Source organism: Harpia harpyja, chromosome 4 (assembly GCF_026419915.1).
Source record: "Harpia harpyja isolate bHarHar1 chromosome 4, bHarHar1 primary haplotype, whole genome shotgun sequence".
NCBI classification, from domain to species: Eukaryota; Metazoa; Chordata; class Aves; order Accipitriformes; family Accipitridae; genus Harpia; species Harpia harpyja.
The window spans coordinates 71,973,614-71,995,415 of NC_068943.1; the positions used below are offsets into that span (position 1 = coordinate 71,973,614).

Here is a 21,802-nt window from a genome sequence, read left to right on the forward strand (position 1 = left end):
AAGCCAGAAAACATTTTAAAAACAAAGTGTACCAAATACAAAACAGCATGCAAAAGCTACAAGCCTGCAGGATTATCAAACTCACCAAGCATAAGGAGGCCAGCTGGGAACACTGGCATCTTTTACTACAGATTCCTTCGCTGGTTTTGTTTTCAGATGCCTCAGGACCATGTATGTTAATATGGTTTGCTATAGTTAAAACACACTTGGTACTAGTGCTGTGCCTCCAACCTAATGCCTTCGACAAGGTAAGAATTCAGCCCTCTAGTGATTTGGGGTGGATGATTTTTTTAATACATACTTTAAGCATTACAAGATCAATAAACAGGCAAATAAATTCAAACCCCTCCCCCTCTAAATCAATTAATCTTTAATTTCCCTGAATAACTTGGGCAAGAATCAAGTACAGTCACAAGAGCAACTGTGGGAGACAGGACACCCGTGCTGGTATGAGGGGACGCTGCAGTTAAATACCAGACACGAAAACAAAACATTACTCTGCTGATTCTGCCTCAGCTTTCAAGGGGACAGCAGACAAGCCCATTGATTCCATTTTTTCCCACGCTTGCCAATAGGGGAATAATACTTGCTGCTTGAACTAGGCAGTTCCAACCCTAATTTGAGTTCATAGAGATCAGTTCAAAGTAATAATGAATGTCAGCAAGAAATATAAGTTTATGACAAAAGCAAAAACAGAAGAGCTCTTCAGGTACTGCAGTTACCTCATCTTTGCTGCTGCCTTCAGGGAGAGAGATGTGAATAACATGTAGACCAACCTGACAAAAGAAAACACTCATAATTACCAAAGGCAAGTAGCTCATGATTAATAACAACTGTATCAGCTAAAGCTTACCTCTTCGGCAAAGTTCTTGTTTATTTCTTGAATCAAATGATCATTATGTGCCTTGGGGAACAAAACAGAAATTAAGTTTTAAAATAATAAACTTACATTTAAAAATGCACAGGTCCATACAAGAAACGTAGCGAGGATGTTTGTGTCTACTTGTATTCAAACAAATAAAAAGCCTAGCAATTCTAAGAAAGAAGCGGAAGGCCATCCAGTGAATTTATTTTGGCTTCATTAGTTTAAGTGTGTGTTGATATTAGCCTGGCTTTTATAGACAAGACTAGCTATTTCCTTAATGTAAGTTTACCATTTAAGAAAGGTACCAGTCTGTATCTGAAGATACCGTTCTCCATCCAGCCATGTAACAAGGGTGAAACAGGTAATAGCAGTACTAGCTTTTCTTGCAGTGTCCCCGTATCACCTAACACTGGTTTGTCTCACCACCAAAAATGAGGCAAATCATTATCATCATATATTGCAGTAAGTTCTGTCAGTACAGACCTAAGAGAAGTTATCAGCTCCTGCCAATTGCCAGCAGGCACCTGTGCTAGGACAGAAGTGTCTCCTGGGCAGATTTACCTGGGAGACCATCTCACCCAGGAATACTTCTCCTGGAGATCTTGACACCTATATACACCATATATATTATGATATTTAATTGTAATAAATACAGTTGAATTTTACTCTTCAAGTTACTCTTGAATCTTAGGAGGCTCTTCAAATACTTTGATATACTGTAACAATAAAACTGAGAATTCAATACCCAGAACTAGAAACCTACCAACAGATCAGTGAAGGTTCCACCCTCAAAAATGTTAGTGGCTTCATAGCAAAACGAATAAAACACTTCTCACAGCTATATGATTATACATAAAACCTGTCTTCCAACCCAGACAACAGGACCAAAATAAATAATTTTAAAAGGGTTTGTTACAATTTCATGAACACATTCTACGTAGCTTTTTCCACAAGACTTGGTGCCAGTGACTTCCTGTCAGAGCTGAGCCACTCACTTAGTGGTTAGCTGGCAGCGCTGGCTTTGACTGTCACTAGCATCACCCAAAGTGATTTTGGTTCAAGCCCATAACAATTTACCAACCCGTTAATCCCAAATGGTCCCAGACTGCTGACAATGAAAAAAACCAAGAGCATTTAAAAGGACAGGCTCTGCAGAGAAAGGCAGCTTCTGAGCGGGCACAAGGGCTTGGCCTCCATCTCCCGGCTCCTTCCCCCACCCCAGCACTGCCTGCATCCCTGCTGCCACACTACCAGTCTCCCACTCCCCAAATCCAGCAGCTGGGGGTGAGGGGCAGCACAGAGGCAGCTGCATTAAGAACACGTGTGGAGCTCACACTGCGGGGAAGGAAGAAGAGACAGGACTAACAGCAGCTCAGCAGCTGCTCCCCTGTGCCAGCAAATGTGGGACTGTACCCCCACGCTGACATGTAACCACCGGGACTCCTCAAAAGGTTTAACTGGGATGGAGCCACCAGCAGTACCGCACTGTCCCCTGCAACGTCCCCACTCCTGCAGCACTGGCTGGTGAACGCTCACCTCACACGGGTGCAGAAAGTCCCTGCCCTGAACCTGTTCCCGTCAGGACCCGCAGAGCGGCACAGGCGAGGCCAGAGCTCAGGACGTGGGCTGGCAGAGCGCAGGGGCAGGGCAGGGGCTGCAGGGGAGCTGCCAGTGCTTCGCTGAGCTTTGTAGGGCAACAGATCCACTGGTAAGCAGGATCTTACCGCTACATACTAGTTTTCAGCTTCAACAAAGTTAAGAAGCAGACACCAATCTTTTTTTGCTGTTGCGCAGCTCCAACCGAGGTTCAACACGGATAATAAGCAATGCGGATATCAATCTCAGTATCAATACAGGTTCAGATGGCTCGAGAGGAAAAAAAACGCATCTAAAGCCATTCCAGAGCAGGCTCAGTCTGCAACTCCTCATTCCCAGTACTGCTGCAGTGGTGGTGCCACATTACGCTGACTGCTGTTACCCACGAGAGACTGGCAAAGGACATCATTTCACTGCCCTCCCTCTGCTCCTCTGGCTGCAACGCAGCACGTGGAGAGCAGCATGAATCTTAAGGCTTTGCACATGTTACCCAGTAAAGCAGAGCACCACAAGACCATTTGCAGACTAAAACAAGTCATCTTTGTACCAACAAATACACATTCAAAATGAGTTCTGCTTCAGTCCTCACAACCAAACCCATAGTTTGGGTGAATTTCATCCAGAAGGATCTAGGCCACCTGTTCCTACACCCCCCCTCATGATGCAAACCAAATGAGGTAAACGGGGACAAGAGGGATGTTCATTTAAAGCACAACCATGATCAAAACCAAAACACTGATGTAGGTGCATCTCAATTGATATTAAAATTGAGCAGGAACCTCCCCCTTCTGCCACAATGCTCTCTCCCACCCTAACACTATCGCTTCCCTAGTGCCAGCATAAAACACTCACATGGCCATGCAGAAAACCAGACTCGGTGACTAATATGGCTGAAAGGAAGCCTCCCCAAAACCCTCCAGCCCAGGGTGGATCACTGCCCCAATCCAGCTCACGGTGCAACTGGACGGAGACAAGACAGGAGTGAGAAACAACAGGTCACTGAGAAGACGGGTCACTGCTTTTCTAGCAGTCCTTAAACTTACAGCCTTAGAGGGCTATTTGAAAACATTAACCGCAATTACTCGGGGGAGTAAGAGATGGGAGAGCTTGTTCAGTTGGCCTCGCTAGAAGACCTACTGAAATAAAGTTGGTGTTGCACTTCTTAGATTCACTACTAGTACTTAAAAAATATTTATAGTTAGGTTTTAATTTTAAAACTTCCTAGGTCAGAGATTCAGTGTGTGCCGACTCAAAACCAACACCATTGTCCTAGGAAACAGGACAAAACCATTTTTGCCTGCATGGCTCTGGATCCCACTCTGAATGACAAATATCCCTAGTTTCTTGGCCTTGAAACCTTAAGAAATCTAAAGAAGAACATCTCTCAGCTTTGCAGCGATAGCAATCCTCATCTACGAGTTTGCTTGCCTATCTCAAAGATGGCAGCACCCGTGGGCTGGAAAGGAAAGCTCTTCATGGCGTTAGTAATAAACTAGCTCTGAATTACAAGATCGCTTCACCTTAGAAAGTACTGCTACTTCTAAAGGATACTGACATTTTACACAGAGCATTTATTTCACACAAGCCCTTCTGAGCTGACTAGGACTTTTCAGTGTGGTTTCCCTCTCCCTAGGACAGCAGCAATGCAGTCATAAGCTACAGCTGCCCAAAAGCAGTAAGGCTGGCAGGAAGCAGCAGTGTCTTTCCTTAACCATGGCAATGTTATTTCAGGGGTGGGAGGTGAAGGGAGGCCCACATCTTCAGGCACATAAACACTTTTTTCAGGACTGCAACAAAAGCTTCAAGCTAAATAAAGATTGAGAACAACTGCTTTGACTTTAACTCAATTATCTCAACAAACTTAGACTACCTGTGAGAAAAAGCAATCTGTACTTACAATGGGGAAGACTATGTTAGCAAAAAGAGGAAGGGATAAAATTGCTTCCTTCCTTTGCAAACCTTTCCCACAGCCTGAAGTTTGCTGTGGCTGTTTCAGGCCTGGAGAAGGGCAATCTACAGTCTGGTGGGATGACCTCCTCCTATTGCTTTGCTTGAATAAAAGTTACTTTCTGTATCGTGCGCTTCTGAAGTTTCAGACGAGCAATGCTACCAAAGGGGATCTCTCACAGCCAGCGAGCATACAGACATACTTTACCTGAATAATGGCAAGTGTTGGCTCAAGCTGAGGATTTTCCCTCTTAAGAGAGGCCAAGGATTTCTTTGCATTCTCGGTGATTTTGCTGCAACATAATAACAACAAGCAAATCTTTAGCAAAATAAATCTTCCTGGCATCAGTCAGCAGAAGCCTATGTTAGTCAGCACTACGGAGTAAATGCTTGGGCACGTATGCTTTTAATCACCAAAATTACAGATGGATGTAAACTGTGAAGGCTGGTATGCAGCAGGCAGGTACAGAAAACCTTAACAGACCAAAATTCCTTTGTTTTACAGCTACATGCATCATTGCTCTGACATGCCCGAAATTTTATAGCTAACCTATGCTATTTCATGAGAAGGCTTGTCCAGCCCCACCATGGGAAGCACAGCAGGGAACCACCACCCCGAGCCCTTGGCTCAGGTGCGTCCTTCGTTTCCACACTCTAGACCCAGGCAGCAACAGAAGCAGAGGTCTTTACACCTAGGGCTGCTACAGCTTAACACAGGCAACACCAGCCCTAACAGCAGCAAACCAGCCACTTTTATGGAAGCTATTCAAAACTGCGGGCAGCAAGGAGACAGAGGAGCTCTGTTTGCCACGCTGCTTCTTGGAAAAATAGGCGGCAGCCAGGCACTGGGAATGCTTTCTGGAATAATTTTCTGGGTAAGTGGTTGTCAGCTCTCCTCTGTTACCTTCTGCACATGGAGGGGAAGGAGGAGACCCCCTGAAAGATGTCTGTCTGTCTGTCTCCCACAGCAGGCAAGACTAATAGAGGAAAAGACAGCTTAAAGTAGTTTTTTTGCTACCTCATACCCTCCCCCTTGCAGGGGCCAAAGACCAATTCAGGTCAATGCCGTGGCAGGCAAACTATCCCAGCTGAGTCTGAAGCGGGGGAGGGGGGGGAGCAACACACCCGACACGTTTTCCAGACGCACATCCATGCGCAGCCTCACCTCCACCACCGCCACGTACCGCCCGCTCTGCTCGCCCTCAAAATGCCCTAACACAAAAACCACGAAAAAAACCCAAACCAAACCAAAAACCCAAACAACCGGTGGCTGGGGGGGGGGGGAACTTTTTTCCACGAGGTCTCCCCCCCGCCGGGTTGCATCAGACGGTGCCCCCCCCCACCTCCGTGCGCCTCTTACCGCGCCGCCTCCGCGCCCCGCGCCCGCCGCCCGCACAGCCCGCGGCTCGGCGGGAGGGCGGCGGGGACAGCCGGGGCCAGGCAGCGCCTCAGCGCCGCGCACCTCATCCCTCCGGCGGGCTCCCGTCAGCGGGGCCGGGGCGGGGAGCGGGGGGGTGGTGCTCTCCGAGCACCGCCTCCCCCCCCCGCCCCGCTCCCCGCCCCAGCCCGTTTCGCTTCCGCTTGCCTGCAAGAAAACACAAAAGACGACACAAATCGCCCCCAAACATCACCTACGACCGACAGAAACCACCGCCTCCCTCCTCCCCGCTTATAAACCCGAACACCATGCCACCCCCGACCCCAATGAACGGAACCCCAAAGCTTTTGCATACTCAACGTTTATTAAAAATAGTATGAAATGGTCCCTGGGAGAAGTTACAGGCTAGTACAAGTCCCTTTTTCTCTTTGTTTCCACACCCCCCCCCCCAACTCCACTGATTGCATGAGATGCGAGTTAAACCCCTAGCCGTTTAAACAAATCTAGACGTGCGCGGGTAAAGCACAGATTTAACTTCTATTCATATTTACAATACTTTACAAGCTATATTAAATAAATACGGGCTCTGCTACACCTCGGCGTCTTAAATATGTACAACATTATTTCGCAGTCGGATTTTACTAGATAGATGCGGGTCCTATCACAGTGGATGCGCTGACGGTAACAAGTATCCCAGTGGTACGAGCTAGTAAGTCCCATGACCAACCAGCCCTCAAAATAACAATCCCTAGCCAATGCAAGATACGTGCGGTAAATAATTTAATCCATTCTAACAAATTCAAATCCTTAAATCTTAGTCTACAAATAATTAGCTGTACACTGATAACTTCGGGTTTTCCTCAGGGTAACCAGTGTAGTAAATAGTCGGCCATTCTGGAAGTACAGTGCTCTGTAGCTGAGAGGAGTGATAGGTGGTTAGTAAAAACAGTATTTCAATGAAACTCGTTTATTTATTGATATGTTTAACTCAGTACTGGCTTTATGCACGTAATCTGAAGAATTTAAGCACCAAATAAGAACACCACTCACACAAGATGATCAGTGTAGACGTATTTAGGCTTTCCTTTAGGTACAATGTTTTCAAGTAACGGAATCCAAAGCTGTGCAACAAAGATGACGAAGGGGAGCAAATGTGCATCATATTGGAAAGCCTGTTCTTGTTCTAAATGGCAGCACTTAGCCTATACATTATTTGCAAAAGAATGGAATGTATTCTCATCTCTTAAGCTACTTCTATTGTAGATAAATTGGATTAGAGTCAGCCCTGCCTGGTTTAGAAAATACATATTTTACCTTTCTCTGCCAGGAAGGGCCATTTCCTACTACCGTAGATACATTCCCTGGGGAGGGCAGCTTGTCACTCAACCTGCAGTATTGCTGAACCACCCTATGGGCCAAACATGCCCCATGATTAATATTTCACCCAAGCACCTGGCCAAGCCTCAGTCCCTCTTGGGGTCACTGACTTTGGGACTCGAGAAAATGCCCTGCAGGCCACTGTGTATAAAATACAGCTACCTGGCAAACTCACACACAGTGACTTTCAACTGCTGGGCTCTGAGCTACAATATACTCGGATTTTGCTGTCACAACTGCCACCACCACCATCACTGGAGGTACCAAACCCGGTCTAGCCATCTTCATAAGCAGCGGAGCTCCCCTTCTCCTGCCCAAAACATCCTCCAGGCAAGGACTGCGTCACATCCACAGGTTCACACAAAAAACCGCCACTGCCCGTTCTCTGCCTACTGTGCAGTTATGGAAAGTAGGAGAGGCTTCAGACACAGAGCTATCAGTCTGGCATCCCTCACAAGCACTAGAACTTGATTTTGTTTAAAACATAAGAAGCCTGTTCTAAAGTAATGTAGCGTATGCATTGGTCCCACACACTTGGAATCTGTCTGACAAAAACTAATGTGCAAAAAGTATGTGCAATTGCACATGTAGCATGTTGGTGTAATTACCAGAACCCTGCTCAGAAATCTGCAGTCACAGGAGTAGCTGCTCAGCTAAATGCTCCCGTATGTAACCAGAGTAATCATATGGGTATTTTGGATGCAGAACACTGGTCACCAACTCAAAAGTCCAAATACTAAGGTTTCCACATGATAAAATGGTTTAAGAATCAAATGGCATCACACCTGGTTCGCTGGGAAGAATCAAAGGGTATCACACCTAACAAGGGAAGAGATGCAACAGTTAAATAGGAGAGAAGTCCACCTGCACTATGGAGCGAGACACCAGACAGCGTGCACGTGGCCTTTTTACTTCCAGGATTCTAAACCATTTTTAAAAAGATACATTTCACATCTATTTATAATATTACTGTGATACAATGCCTGATTGTGTAATATTATGGAAATACATGATGCCAGTACTGATTGTCCTAGTATATACTCTGTCATGATAAGGCAGTGCAGCTAGAAATTACTGAAAGCATCAAGCAAAGCTACTTGAACTGAGACACTGAAACTTTTCCCTTAAGGACTGGACAATATTCTGCTGATTAGGAGATGGTACTCTCCACAGGTAGTCGTTCAGTTTATCCGAATCACTATATGCAGTCAGATACGGGGTAAGCGCGTGTTTGCTGCTGGCGGACTTTGCAGGAGTACAAGAGACAGTTTTGCCGCAGAGCGTTTCAGGAGGAGCAGCGTCCTCGTTACGCAGTTTAGGATCCAATTTCCTTGTTTGGTTCTGAGAAGTCTCCAGGTCAGATCCCTCATCTTCAGACTTTATTTCAACATAGTCATCGTCATCCCCTTCTCCTTCTTCAGTATCTTTGAAGTTTGAAAAATAGTTCTGAGTGGCCATCTGTGCCGTCAGAGGGGAGGCCCTGTTCACTCTCAGGACCTTTTGAGAATCCTGCAGAATCATATCTGAACAGTTTTCAGGGATCTGCTGTCTCATATCAGGCCCTGTACATCCTGAAGCAATACCCGGTGTTTGATGGCTGTTGACTCGGAAGTTCCTATTCGAATGGAGCTTTTTCTTGTCCATTTCATTAGGATATACGATTGATTCTCCAGACCTGTTGACCACAATTGAGGAAGACGACTGCGACCTGCTGTATGCCTGTGGTTTTACATTGCCTACTCTTCTCCCAAGAGAGTTATAGACGTGATCTTGATGTAAATTTTCTTTGTTCGGTTGGCTGATAATGGCGCTCCACCTCTGCGCTGGAACATGCAAACGGTTAGAAATCTGAAGGGAAGGCACTGAGCCAGCTGATGGCAACTGCCTTGAATTGCTTTTTGTACCAGCTTCTGTATATGAGCTCTTGGACTTCGGGTCTTGGGATTCAGGCCATGGAGAGAAGTCGGCCAGCTCGCCGTTACTGTACGTAGAATGCAAAAGCCAATCTTCTGCTCTTGAGCATTCACTGGCAGCCTGGGAACGAGGAGGAGATGCAGCCACGGGTGTGGAAAACCTCCCGGCTGATGGCTCCTGAGGAGTGGCCCAGGCTTCCTTTTGGACCTTAGGTGAACTTTCTCTAAAGACGATTTGGTCATAAAGCTGGGAATATTCAGCTATTCTGGCACCTAGAAAGGAGAGAGAATTAACTTAGCAGAGGCAAGCAATCCATTCGAATGAGTCATGAAAATTTAAAAATCTCAAAACGCTTTGTGTTGGTCAAGGGAAAAGTTTACAGCTGTGTCAGTATCTTCAGCCTTAACAAAGTAACATGAAACAATAGTGGCCAGAAGAGCTGTGCATTGCATTGCATTTCAGTACATTGTATTCAGAAAATGAAGCATAAAATACGTTGTGACAATGACAGTCATGCAGGACGCAATGTAGCACACGGTTCCAATAATACGCTGATTGTTTCATGTTACAATGGAAAAGAACATTCAGAAAATGGCCTGGTAAATAAGATATTTAGGGACTTTTATAAATATCACAGGAAGGCAATGACACTCTAGTGCACGGAGTCCACTGGCTCCATGTCTCCAATTTGTTTCAACTGACCACAGACAAAAATAGTTCCAAAGCTGGTGCACATCCACGACTTTGCACATTCATTAGATAGAGCAAGACCACCAGCTCTTTCTTATTTGGTCCCATTCCTTATGCTTATCGGCATGATGTGGATGGTACCTGAGCAAAAATACATGACTTGTTAGGAGGTGAACCTACCTGAAAATACACCTTTTCAGTCAAGCTCTGAAGGTCACATTACTAAAGGAAATAACTGCTTTTCTGTAAAGAGGCCAATAGTGCTTCAGGCACGATTTCTATTTCCAGTCTCAGCTGAGTTGATCTGTCCTGATACTACCCCGCTATTTCTTCCCAATTTTATCAAGTAACAACAAGAATTGAGATATAAAGGACTATTCATGTTAGAAGCAGTCACAGAAAACTCATTTCAGTAGTAAGACAGAAAATACAGTACTGATATTCAACTAACATGGTGGGGAAAATTCATAATCTTCCAGTTCAGTACACAAATTTCACCAAAAGTTACTAAAGAAATATATCTGTACAGAAATATTTTTAACATACCAATTGCAGGACCCCCTTGTTTCTTCTCCTCCAGAATAGCTGCAAGATCTTTGTGTTTCATTTTTTGTTGTCTGCCAGCTGGCTGTTCCTGCTCTGGACTTTTAACTTTCAAAAGCTGGTTAGCCTTCTTAATTTTTTGACTGTACTGCCTTGCCATCATAAAAACCCTATTCTTTGTTTTATCCACAACAGCCAAGTCATTTTCCATGCCCTCTGCATGCGCATGGGACAGAACACTATTGGCAGATTCATACGGGCTATCTACAAAAGGCATCTCACTGGAGAAGGAAGATCTGTTCAGACTCATAAAAGAGTTCTCCTTGCACGGTGTAGTGTCTTCAAGCCTGAGATTAGCCTCACTTACAGTGGCAGCCCTGGGCTTCACAGTTTTAGGGAAAATAGGAGTTTCTGGTAGAGAGAGAGTAGACAGAGAGTACTCTACATCTTTACTCAGTTCGGGTGTACTACCAGCATGCAGCCTTTCCTGCATATCATCTTTACAAACAGGAAAGGCTGCAAGGAGACGGTCTCTTGTCTTTTCCTCATTCTTCTTGATGTAATTCTCCAGGTCATTCCAAATCTCGTCTACTTCCTCCGAGAGTTTATCTGCTGCAGACTTATGGGACAGTGAATCTGAGTTGGAAGAGCTATCTACTAAGCTCAAATAGTCATTGTCAACGGGAACACGATGGTAAGGACTTTCATCTTCACTGAACTGGAGACTCTCTTCAGAAACAAACTGCCGTAGATTATTGCAATATGCAAAGTCCTTTTCCAGGCCCAGAAAACTCCTCCTTTTAGAGCATTTTAAGGGGTCACATTTAAAATCCAACAGTGGTGTTTCTGGAAGCACTATGGTGTCATAGATGTTGTCTTCAACGATCCTGAGCTCATCCAAACTTGAAGTAGGTGCTTCTCTACTGAGTAGTATCTCATCCCTACTAGCACAAATGGATGCCCTGTTTTGATTTGCTGTCCTCTTTTTGGAGGGTGAATCTAAGCTGCTTTTGTTTTCAGCCTCATAGAGAGAGTCTCTAGCAGATCTCTGAGGACCACGGTCTGTCTCCTCCCTTCTTGTCAGACCCATCAGCTTTAAGTCTTCATAGCTTATATTATCATAAACATGTTCGATATCATCAATAGTTAGCTCCTCTGAAGATTCGGGATATGCATTCATACCACTTACTTCTGCTCTCTTCACTTCCCTTCGAGAACCCCGCTCCCCTATTTTATACCTTATGCTGGCTGGAGACGTGTTACTTTCACCAGCACTACTGGCCCGCCTAACAATTTTGTGACGAGTGGGGCTGGAAGTCTCGTTTTGATGCACTACCCCCAAGTGCCAGCTACATGGACGCCCAGAAGAACCCCTCCTTTCTCCACCCACAGCTGAACTAGCATTGGATGTAGACACTGATGGTACAAACATCTGATAATCATCTTCGTCGTCTTCATTCTCATAAGGTGGGCGCCGGCTGGGAAACAATGCCTGCCTGATCTGATGGTCAGTCCAGATGTTTCTGACAGAGGTACTTCCCCCCAGGATATTCATGATTAGCGAGTCGCTCTGGGGTGTGCTGAATTGTCTAGGTGACTGTGGCTGTCTAGCTGCGCAGGAAAATGGAAGATCGGTATTCAACTGGGTTGACTCTTCATCTGAAGGGTCCTTGGAGCTCTGTGGAGATTTTAAATATGCAGGTAATATTAGCCTATCCCCTGCAATAATACAACGATTCCCTCCATTCACAGAACTGCTATAGCACCAGCATGCCCTGCAGCATGGAGTAGGTGGAGATGGGCAGGGTGAGCAGGGTCCTCGCTAGAGACCCAGGGAGCCAAGGTGGCAATGCCAGACTACTTTGCCTCCTCATCCTTATCATGGTTCAGAGTTCACTCTTGGCATTTAATAACATCTTACTTCAAATACAAGACACTGGCTTATATTAATGCATGAGTAATTAAAGGCAAATTTGTTTGGCAGGAGTTAGATTAAACCTTTTATGCTAACTCTGCAGTTTCACAGTTGGATTAAGCTAATCTGACTCTGGGCTTGTGCCAAAAGTTTTGTTCTCCTCCCTTTCCCCTTGCCTGTAACCCTAGCAGAAAGGTACATTATGGTCTCTAGCACATACCACCGAAAATTTCATTTTCTTTTGGGGGTAAGTTTTCATCCAGCTCAGCTAGCAGATCTAATTTACAGCAAGGCCACGTGCCTGCTAATGCTGACGTGAAGGATGCTGTAGATGTTCCTGGCCAGAGGTTGGGAAAGAGAAGGAAAGATGATTCCTTTTCACTTAAGTTAATGCTGATTAGTTTGGTTTGGTTTTCCCTGCCCCCAAAAGAACAGTCTTTCATCATATAGATGAATATTTCAATGATATGAATATTAATACATGACACAAACAGAAGATGACTTATCTGTCTACCTAGGAAAAACACATATTTCTTTGACATATCTATGATGCACAGCAAAGTAGAAGTAAACAAAAAATTATATACCTGCATTTCACACTTGTTGAGATTAACACTTCTCCGTTTTTCAACGTTTTCAGCAGCTTGACTATTAAGTCTTTTTCTTCCCCCTTTTGATTTCTGCAGTGAGTTTTGCTGCACTCCCTGTGATTTAAAAGAAAAGAGCAAGGGAGGGGTAATAAAATCTACAGTTCTCTGTACTGTCTTGTTCAGAAGAATTACTAGCAGCTAGAACAGGCCAGGTATCCACATCGGGAGGACAAAATGCTCATGAGTAGTCAGAGCACTGCCACAAGAATGATTCAGAGCCTAGAAAACTTTCTTTACAATAACCAATTAAATTATATCAATCCATATGTCCTGGTTTCAGCTGGGATAGAGTTAACTGTCTTCCTAGTAGCTGGTACGGTGCTATGTTTTGAGTTCAGTATGCGAAGAATGTTGATAACACTGGTGTTTTCAGTTGTTGCTCAGTAGTGTTCAGTCTAAAGTCAAGGATTTTTCAGCTTCTCATGCCCAGCCAGTGAGAAAGCTGGAGGGGCACAAGAAGTTGGCACAGGACAGAGCCAGGGCACCTGACCCAAACTGGCCAACGGGGTATTCCATACCATGTGACGCCACATCTAGTGTATAAACTGGGGGGAGTGGGGGCGGGGGATTGCCGCTCGGGACTAAGGGGGCGTCAATCGGCAGGTGGTGAGCAATTGCACTGCGCATCATTTGTACATTCCAATCCTTTTATTATTGCTGTTGTCATTTTATTAGTGTTATTGTTATCATTATTAGTTTCTTCTTTTCTGTTCTATCAAACCATTCTTATCTTAACCCACGAGTTTTACTTTTTTTCCCCGATTTTCTCCCCCATCCCACTGGGGGAGGCGGTGAGCGAGTGAGCAGCTGCGTGGTGCTTAGTTGCTGGCTGGGGTTAAACCACGACACCATACAGCCTATCAAAAGGGGTTGAAAGCAGAATCTGTGTATAAAAATACAGATGTAAAAGAATACATAGAAATTGGACAAGGGAAAGGGCTTAATCTCACAGCCAAAGTTATAACAAAAGGTGGTCACACAAAAATTCAATTTTCAAAGGTTGTTTTGTTTTTTGTTTGTTTGTTTGTTTTTGAAAGGGGGTGTCGTGGTTTAACCCCAGCCAGCAACTAAGCACCACACAGCCGCTCACTCACCCCCCCACCCCACCCCAGAAGGATGGGGGAGAAAATCGGGAAAAGAAGCAAAACTCGTGGGTTGAGATAAGAACTGTTTAATAGAACAGAAAAGAAGAAACTAATAATGATAACACTAATACAATGACAACAGCAATAATGAAAGGATTGGAATGTACAAATGATGTGCAGTGCAATTGCTCACCACCCGCCGACCGACACCCAGCTAGTCCCCCGAGCCGCGATTCCCCGCCCCCACTTCCCAGTCCCTATACTAGATGGGATGTCCCATGGTATGGAATACCCCGTTGGCCAGTTTGGGTCAGGTGCCCTGGCTCTGTCCTGTGCCAACTTCTTGTGCCCCTCCAGCTTTCTCGCTGGCTGGGCATGAGAAGCTGAAAAATCCTTGACTTTAGTCTAAACACTACTGAGCAACAACTGAAGACATCAGTGTTATCAACATTCTTCGCATACTGAACTCAAAACATAGCACTGTACCAGCTACTAGGAAGACAGTTAACTCTATCCCAGCTGAAACCAGGACAGGGGGACAGGATAGTCTTACTATCATTTGCAGTCTTGAAAACCAGAAAGAAGTCTAAATTAAAAAATATGCTGTCATCCAACTTCCCAGAAAAAAATGCAAAACAACAAACAGAAGGCTGGAATGTTACGTGTTGGGCAGTGTCCAAATTAACTCAGAGTGAAGGGCATGCATGGTGGGAACGGGGAGAATCTGAGAAGGTATTGTTGCCACACCTAGGATTAAACACTAAGCTACTGTTATACATTTTTATAGTGGTATTCTTTTGCACTTACTCATTCTTTTGTACTTTCTCATGTCAGGAAGAGGGACAATTACAAGATACTGCACTACACTGATATGAGATACCATTTTATCAAAGATTTACAATGCAAATAGTATAATTTCAAAGAGGAAATGCGCAGTAAGCTTCAAAAAGAATTTCAATAATAGGTTTTGGATAATTCACAAAATAAATGGACCACACAAGGATATGACCTCAGCATCAACTAAACCAAACAAACTGAAAATCTAGATTCTTTAATCCAGCCACATTTCAAAGCTGGGGTTTTAGTGTTTCGGAAGTACTACATATATGTGGAAACATCACACAGAGTGGGGAAAACTGCCACCTGTGCAGTAGTAACAGATAAAGATTCTCATTTTCAGAAATCCTACTCACAACTTCTCATATTAAAGTTCACATGTTCCTAACTACTGCCAGCCAGCTCACAGGTAAAGAAACATCACATCACATGTGGCAGTGCCTGAATCTTAACTTAATATTCAAGTCCTTGCTTTGGAGACCTGAAGGCACTGTCTCCACATGTGGCCTGAAAAGGTTTCTTTCACGGCATCAGCTGGAGAAGCAAGGAAAGGTCAATTATGCACACAGGTAAAAGCAATAGCGTTCTGTCAGAACTAGGCTTGAGGACTGCAAAGGACTAAGTAAAAATCTCTTTCAAGCAGTGGGGATTTCTTCCTCTGTCTAGGGGCTAATTTTACAACATCTCTGTTAAAATGCAAAGGAGTGTTGTGTGAGGTCTAAATAAAAATATTTCTAAAGAGAGAAAGTTGTAAATACTTGTAACACATTCCTGCCTCCTTGCTGTTTTACAGATAATTTTAATCCCTCTTCCATCCTCCCCAGGAAAAAAGAATTTTTTTTTTTCCCCCCTTTTTCCTACCTGTTCAGACTCTTCTTCATCATCAGCATCAATCTGTTCAGTAGCAGAAGTCTGAAGATTTTCATCTTGATCACTGCTGTAGGCTGGCTCGACGGACTCTTGAAATTGGCTCTCCAGCCCACTAGGTTCCAATGGAACCTTTTTCCTAGAACTCAGCAGGGCTTCATTTGATCCTAGTTTGGTGGCTTGAGATAATAGGGCTCCTTCAATACTGACCCGCTTAAAAAACCCACCACAAAACTTTGATTAGAAGTTTATAGAGATTATATATTTTAGTAAGACACTGTTTTACATCAGACTTATAGGCAACATTTAAGTTATGCTCAGTTAGCTGCACTGAAATGAGATTTATAAAGAAATAAGTAAAACAATGAGTATTTTTCCATAGAATATTTAGAACTGAAAAAAAATATGCAAAAACCCCCACCCCAATCATGGGCTTCAGTGTTATGGTATCGCAGTGGAGTCATATCTAATGTACCCTGTTTATAAATCTTCCACACATACACTTTAAATTCCATCCCAAATAAAACCCTAGGACTTGAAATTCAACATGAGACTTTCAAACTGCACTGGGAACTTCATTACAAATTCTTACAGCAAATTTAAAAATTAGAAGTGCTCATTTCCATCTGCTTAAGCTGTATCTGCTCTGTTTGGTCATATATCATGATTTATGTATGGGATATATTTACCAGAATAAGCTGAAACTTTCCAGTCTTATTTAATAAATGCAAAGGCAACATGCTCCGAAGAATAAACACTATCTTTATACACAGCACTTCTGTGATTATAGTGATATTTTTAAGTACCCTATAGCATTAGTAATTGATTGTACTGTATTATAAAGTACAACAATATATGGATCAGTCATTTTTTCTTTATTAGATATTCCTGAAATAGTTAGCTGTATTTCTATTGCTTTCATTCTAGTAATCTTATTGGAGATGCTAAACAACATTTGTGGTTTTGTTTCCATTCTCAAAATCAACACAACCAAGATGATGCAGATTCTACAGTAAATACTGTGCTCTACATCATTTGAATGTGCTAAATCAAGAAATAAAAGAAATGGCTTACCTTCTGCATATCTGGACTTATATCTGAAAACAGAAATACATACTTCATCATGAGTGAGTAATCAAACTGGTGTCAGTCTATGCCCATTCTAATGCTACACTAATATCCCAATTATGAATTCCCAAAAGGGGGTTAAATGCAGCTGCAATTGAGCAGACTATAGGGTCTCTGATAAAACAGAGACAGCATGAGCTTTACCACAGTTCCACCTGAGGTCCTAATTTTGCAACGCTGATACAACATGAGCAACTACTGACAATCACCAAGACTCTGTGTTCAGCTGCCAGTTGCTAGGATGTTTACAGGACCAGAACCCAAGTGTGGAAAAGCCGATGTTAGATTTAAACAATAACATTTTGTTTTCTTTGCACACCTATTTTTCCTCCTTGCCCCCCCCCAGTGCATTTAGGGAAAGTTATAGGAGAAAAGGATCCATCTTTACTTGTTCTACAAAGTACAGAAGCACTGGGTCAATAAGCAGTAGACGAAGTAGCTTACCGTTTGACTTCAAAACTTTATGAACTCTAGATGAGGGTTCTGAAAACGACAACAACATTTTAAGCACTCCAGCATCCCAAAGAAATCTATAAGCACCTTGGCCAATTTTTTATTTAGCAATAGGCCTCCAAAATTTAAGCTTCTGAGCCCATGCAGGGAAGCCAGATTTTCATTTCTTAATCACCCAATTTCCTCACAAAAAAGCATTTGTTGAAGCGTCAAACCTACAGCTATTACCAAAGAACATACATGTTTCTTAAAGCAATAGCAGCTGCCCTCCATACAACAAGCCACACGTAAATTTTTATCCCATTTTAAGATTCCTGCTTTCAAAAGACTTGGTCATTTCTGTTATTGCTCTAAGTTGCTGGAGGCTCCTTATTAGAAAAATGTATGAGATACCAACAGCTTAGCAGGGCTTTAAAAGTATAAGTAGGGGAACATTACATAGGCGGCCATTTGATCAGTATTTTGTATTATCCCCTTTACAGGCAAAGCAGCACCAATGCAAAGGAAGCATTGGAAGCTCAGAAGCAAAGGAAGATGCCTGAAGTAATTAAAACCTGATTGTTTTTCAGATACAAATGCTGCTGTATGATAAATCACTACAACATTCTCATGAAGTCATTCCGAATACACAGTGTTACACACTCCAAATTGGACAGGTCTTTAAGTAGCTGAAGAGGGGAACACAGTGACTGCAGTATGAAGTCACCCAACTACACAGATATTGGTAGTGTCTTCAAGAGGAAACTAACAGTAATTATGGATGTATGTTTGAGCTAGGAGGAAAAAACCCCAAAGTCAGCATAACCACCTCTCAAATCTCTATTATCCATAAGGCAGACTTTACACTAAGTAAAGACAGTAATCATGTTGTGAAATAATAAGCTTATCATAATCAGGATGGAACCACTTCTAAGACAGTAATTATTTTGGGGGGGAGTGGGGGGGGGCAGAGAGAGAAATGTCAGACTTAAATAATGTGACTGGCTTTCCTCCATATGCATTCTTTTATCCATTAGAAAGTACCAACTGTTCTTTATGCATCCACCATTAGGAATGTATATCCATGAAATTAAATGCAAACACTGGATAAAATAAATAAATCACACAAACAACAAATGGTTAATAAGATGCTCCATCCATATCTGAGAGATACTGTGCCATGTTAAACCTGCATGGAGTGCAGGTTAAAGACCAATTCCACGTGCCCAGCCTCACCCAACCCTAAACAACCCTGCTTGGTTTTCCTTTTGTCATCTTGGTGGTAAAGGAGTTTATTCACCTGATTTCCTTCTCACTCTGTGAGGAGCAGTGCCTTCTTTAGGCTGGTACGATGATTTCATTTCTCCCTCGGGGCTATAGTGGAAGCCTGGGTGATCTGTGGAATAAGCAGTGGCACAAGGCATAAGAGAGTGACGAGGGTGTCACTTCACATGCATCAGCAGCTCTCTTCGGAGGCAGTGCCATTGTCCATTTCTGACTGGTTTAGTGGCACTTCATCAGAGCCTGAAGCAACACGAGCAAGATATGCTGCTGTAGGGTAGCCGTTAACCACCCAGCCATGGAAACACTTTGCCCATTTAGTTGTGCCTTGCTCCAGATGGCTAACCCAGCAACTCTTATCCACCATCATCATGCTCGTTTGCCAGTTTCTCAGTCAGAGCCTTCACGACCGATTCTCTACAACAACAGCTACGTAAATAAATAACAAGCCTGCTTTACTCCAAGACTTCCTCAGCATTTATATCGTAGGACTATCATTCTCATTTCCATACACCGCTAGGGATCACTGGCAACACGAAGAGCTAATGCAGTTTGCACCAGCAAAGGCTGCAAGCAGCAGATGCCACAGCAGGGACCGTGCAGGTGGGACCGCACTCAGAGCACAGACAGCAGCATCACATGTGCTTTCTAACACTGGCTCCTGGGGGACACACAGGTAAACTCTTCAGACATAAGCACAAGCCTCGCAGTCCTCCAGCTGCAGGTTTACCAGCAGGACGAAGTCATAACACTGCTACGTGCTTCTTCAAGCTGCGTTTGCTTCTTGCTAGCCCCTCAGTGGGTGCTAGCCCTTCAGTGGGTGCTAGCTAGAAGGAGTTTATGCTACAACACAGGAAAGGTCATACATTTAGTCAGCATGGAGTAAGCAAAAGAGAGTGGCCAGTGTTTACAGGTGGTCTGATCTGCCTCTTCCTTGCTCAACATGAGGCATAACTTGTTGGTTGCAGATCAGTCAGTCCAATGCCTACAGAGCTCCACAGGATCTGCACCCAGTTTGGGGTTTTCCTGCAAGGTCATAATTCAAGGAATGTAAGCCTGGCCTTCTTCCGTCTCAGATGAAATCAACAATTAAAGCCAAACTTTTGAAGAAGGTTTTATTCCTTTTTTAAAACAAAAGTGAAAAAGAACCAACTTACGTATGGCATCCATTTCTAGAATTGCCTGCTTGGCCTGAAAAAGAAAAAGTGACAAATTAAAAAGTTAAACTATAAGTAGAAGGACAAATTACATAGCATATTACAGATAGTACTGAGTTTACATGTAAACAACAGCAAGCTTAATTTTTGAACTAATAGATACGGTTAGCAGTGTTATTTTCTGCCTTTCTCTGTGTGTTGGACACATTACAAATGTGAAGAAGAATTTTGCTGGCAGTTACCAGAGCTTACCTTCAGGGCTTCACACAAAAACCTGTTGTTCACTGCACCTGGCAGCTCTGCCTTGCATGCCCACCTCCCTTCTGCTAGCGCAAGGGGAGAACCGCGTACCTATGGCACCCACTGGTACGAGGAATTCCTGGAGGATGTAGTGATGGCACATCTGACCGCAAAAACTACTGTGGCTTCAAAGATAGGGGCTGTGCTGTGCCAAGATCATGCTGCACAGGCTGGGTCTCCTCCATGGAGACTCAAACCTCCAGAGATCTCCCTGCAAGCCTCAGAATTTAGAGCTGTCGATACACATCTTCATATTCTGCTTGGATTGGCACAAAACTGGCCCTAGTATCTGGGAATCACATTTTTTTTGGTGATTCACAGAATGCTTCCTCCCTAAAAATCAAATAGTTTAACTCCTCTATTATTTTTCAACTCTGAAGTTGTTGGCACAGAAAACGCTATCAACCTTGCTTCCTTTAAGAGATTCCTTGAGGAACAGTTATTAAAAAAAATAAATCATCATTTGGTTTAAGATAGAACCAGGATAAAAAGCGTCTCATGATTTCTTAAAATTTGTCACTTTTTAAAATAGAAAAAATAATCTGCATGTTTTATCAAGCATATCAGCTCATAAATCAGAAAATAAGCTAAAATAAAATAGCCTACATAGCCTGCTTGCCCTTCTACAGGTGCAGTTCCGTAATTTTCCACCAGGCGTCACATGTGGACTACTATTAAAGCCTCCAAAAGCTGGGCAGAGAGAAGTCTCATAACTAGCAACTACCCGTTTGTCAAAAAAAAGAAAAAAAAAAAAAGAAAAAAAAAGTGCAGACAACCTCAGAGATTTATTTGGTTAGACTTTTCCTTTCTCAAGTGAAATTACTTCTCTGAGCAGAAAATGGCATTATATTTTTGGTTTTATGTTTTTTCCACAGATTAAAAAAAAAATCCAGTAAGAAAAAATCTTGATGCAAAAGATGAGTATTTTTTTTACAACCTAATAAACTGCAGTGAGTATTTACATTGTAAGCATATATACTAGCATAAGCATTATTCCTTCGATAAACTCTGTCAACAAAAAGATAAGAGGAGAATTAGTAATAGCAACCACTAGGGCTTTTTTCTCCCATAATTCTCTTTTTGTTGAGCTGTGGAAAATGAGAGTTAGTACAGCACTGTGCACGTCAGTCACAGGTAACATTTTTTAGCCATTACAGCATAAAACTTGGAGAAAAAAAAGTCAGTGAAACTGATCAGTGAAACTAATGCTGAAAAAAACCCCTGAAACAGTAAACTCGGGGGGGGGGATCAGAAAAAAATCCTGCTTCTACACAAGTCAGTGGCTGCTCTGTCATGGCAAGAGTTAACTAGGGTTAACACCCTTTGAGAGGTGCAATATGTTACACTGGGAAACATCACCTGGAGCTCTAAGACAGGATTTCATAAATCATAGAATCATTCAGGTTGGAAAAGACCTTCAAGATCATCGAGTCCAACCATCAACCATGCCCACTAAACCATGTCCTGAAGTACCCCGCCTACTCGCTTTTTGAATACCTCCAGGGATGGTGACTCAACCACTTCCCTGGGCAGCCTGTTCCAATGCCTGACAACCCTCTCAGTAAAAAAATTTTTCCTAATATCTAACCTAAATCTCCCTTGCCTCAACTTGAGGCCATTTCCTCTCATCCTATCTCCAGCCACCTGACAGAAGAGACCAGCACCCACAAGGACATAAGGGATCAGGTTTAATAAAAGGATCAGGTTTCCCTACTCCAAGACATTACAGCTATGAGTATGATATCAGTGCCTCATTTTCTCTGGCATAAAGCTTGCTAGCTATCTCACCAAAAAGAGCCTAGATGTCACAGCTAAGGATGCAGGGTTCAGGGTGGGTGTG

The 21,802-nt window shown here is 43.3% G+C and overlaps 2 protein-coding genes across 6 annotated transcripts in view; both read right to left on the reverse strand.

Annotated features, from left to right (window-relative positions):
• MTHFD1L (methylenetetrahydrofolate dehydrogenase (NADP+ dependent) 1 like) overlaps positions 1 to 5,901 on the reverse strand; it is a 161,712-nt gene extending 155,811 nt beyond the window's left edge. For both annotated transcript variants that reach the window (XM_052784728.1, XM_052784729.1), the window contains exons 1-4: positions 5,769 to 5,901; positions 4,617 to 4,701; positions 854 to 904; positions 723 to 776 (exon numbers count right to left, since the gene is read on the reverse strand). In XM_052784728.1, the coding sequence (XP_052640688.1) occupies positions 723 to 776; positions 854 to 904; positions 4,617 to 4,701; positions 5,769 to 5,875 (297 nt within the window). In that variant the 5' untranslated portion in view covers positions 5,876 to 5,901. The remainder of the gene's footprint in view (positions 1 to 722; positions 777 to 853; positions 905 to 4,616; positions 4,702 to 5,768) is intronic.
• Positions 5,902 to 6,226: 325 nt separating this feature from the next.
• PLEKHG1 (pleckstrin homology and RhoGEF domain containing G1) overlaps positions 6,227 to 21,802 on the reverse strand; it is a 143,616-nt gene continuing 128,040 nt past the window's right edge. For all 4 annotated transcript variants that reach the window (XM_052784734.1, XM_052784733.1, XM_052784735.1 and 1 more), the window contains 8 exons: positions 19,663 to 19,696; positions 18,525 to 18,620; positions 17,237 to 17,275; positions 16,739 to 16,761; positions 15,659 to 15,877; positions 12,813 to 12,929; positions 10,314 to 11,988; positions 6,227 to 9,349 (listed from right to left, as the gene is read on the reverse strand). In XM_052784734.1, coding sequence (XP_052640694.1) covers positions 8,247 to 9,349; positions 10,314 to 11,988; positions 12,813 to 12,929; positions 15,659 to 15,877; positions 16,739 to 16,761; positions 17,237 to 17,275; positions 18,525 to 18,620; positions 19,663 to 19,696 — 3,306 coding nt within the window. In that variant the 3' untranslated portion in view covers positions 6,227 to 8,246. The remainder of the gene's footprint in view (positions 9,350 to 10,313; positions 11,989 to 12,812; positions 12,930 to 15,658; positions 15,878 to 16,738; positions 16,762 to 17,236; positions 17,276 to 18,524; positions 18,621 to 19,662; positions 19,697 to 21,802) is intronic.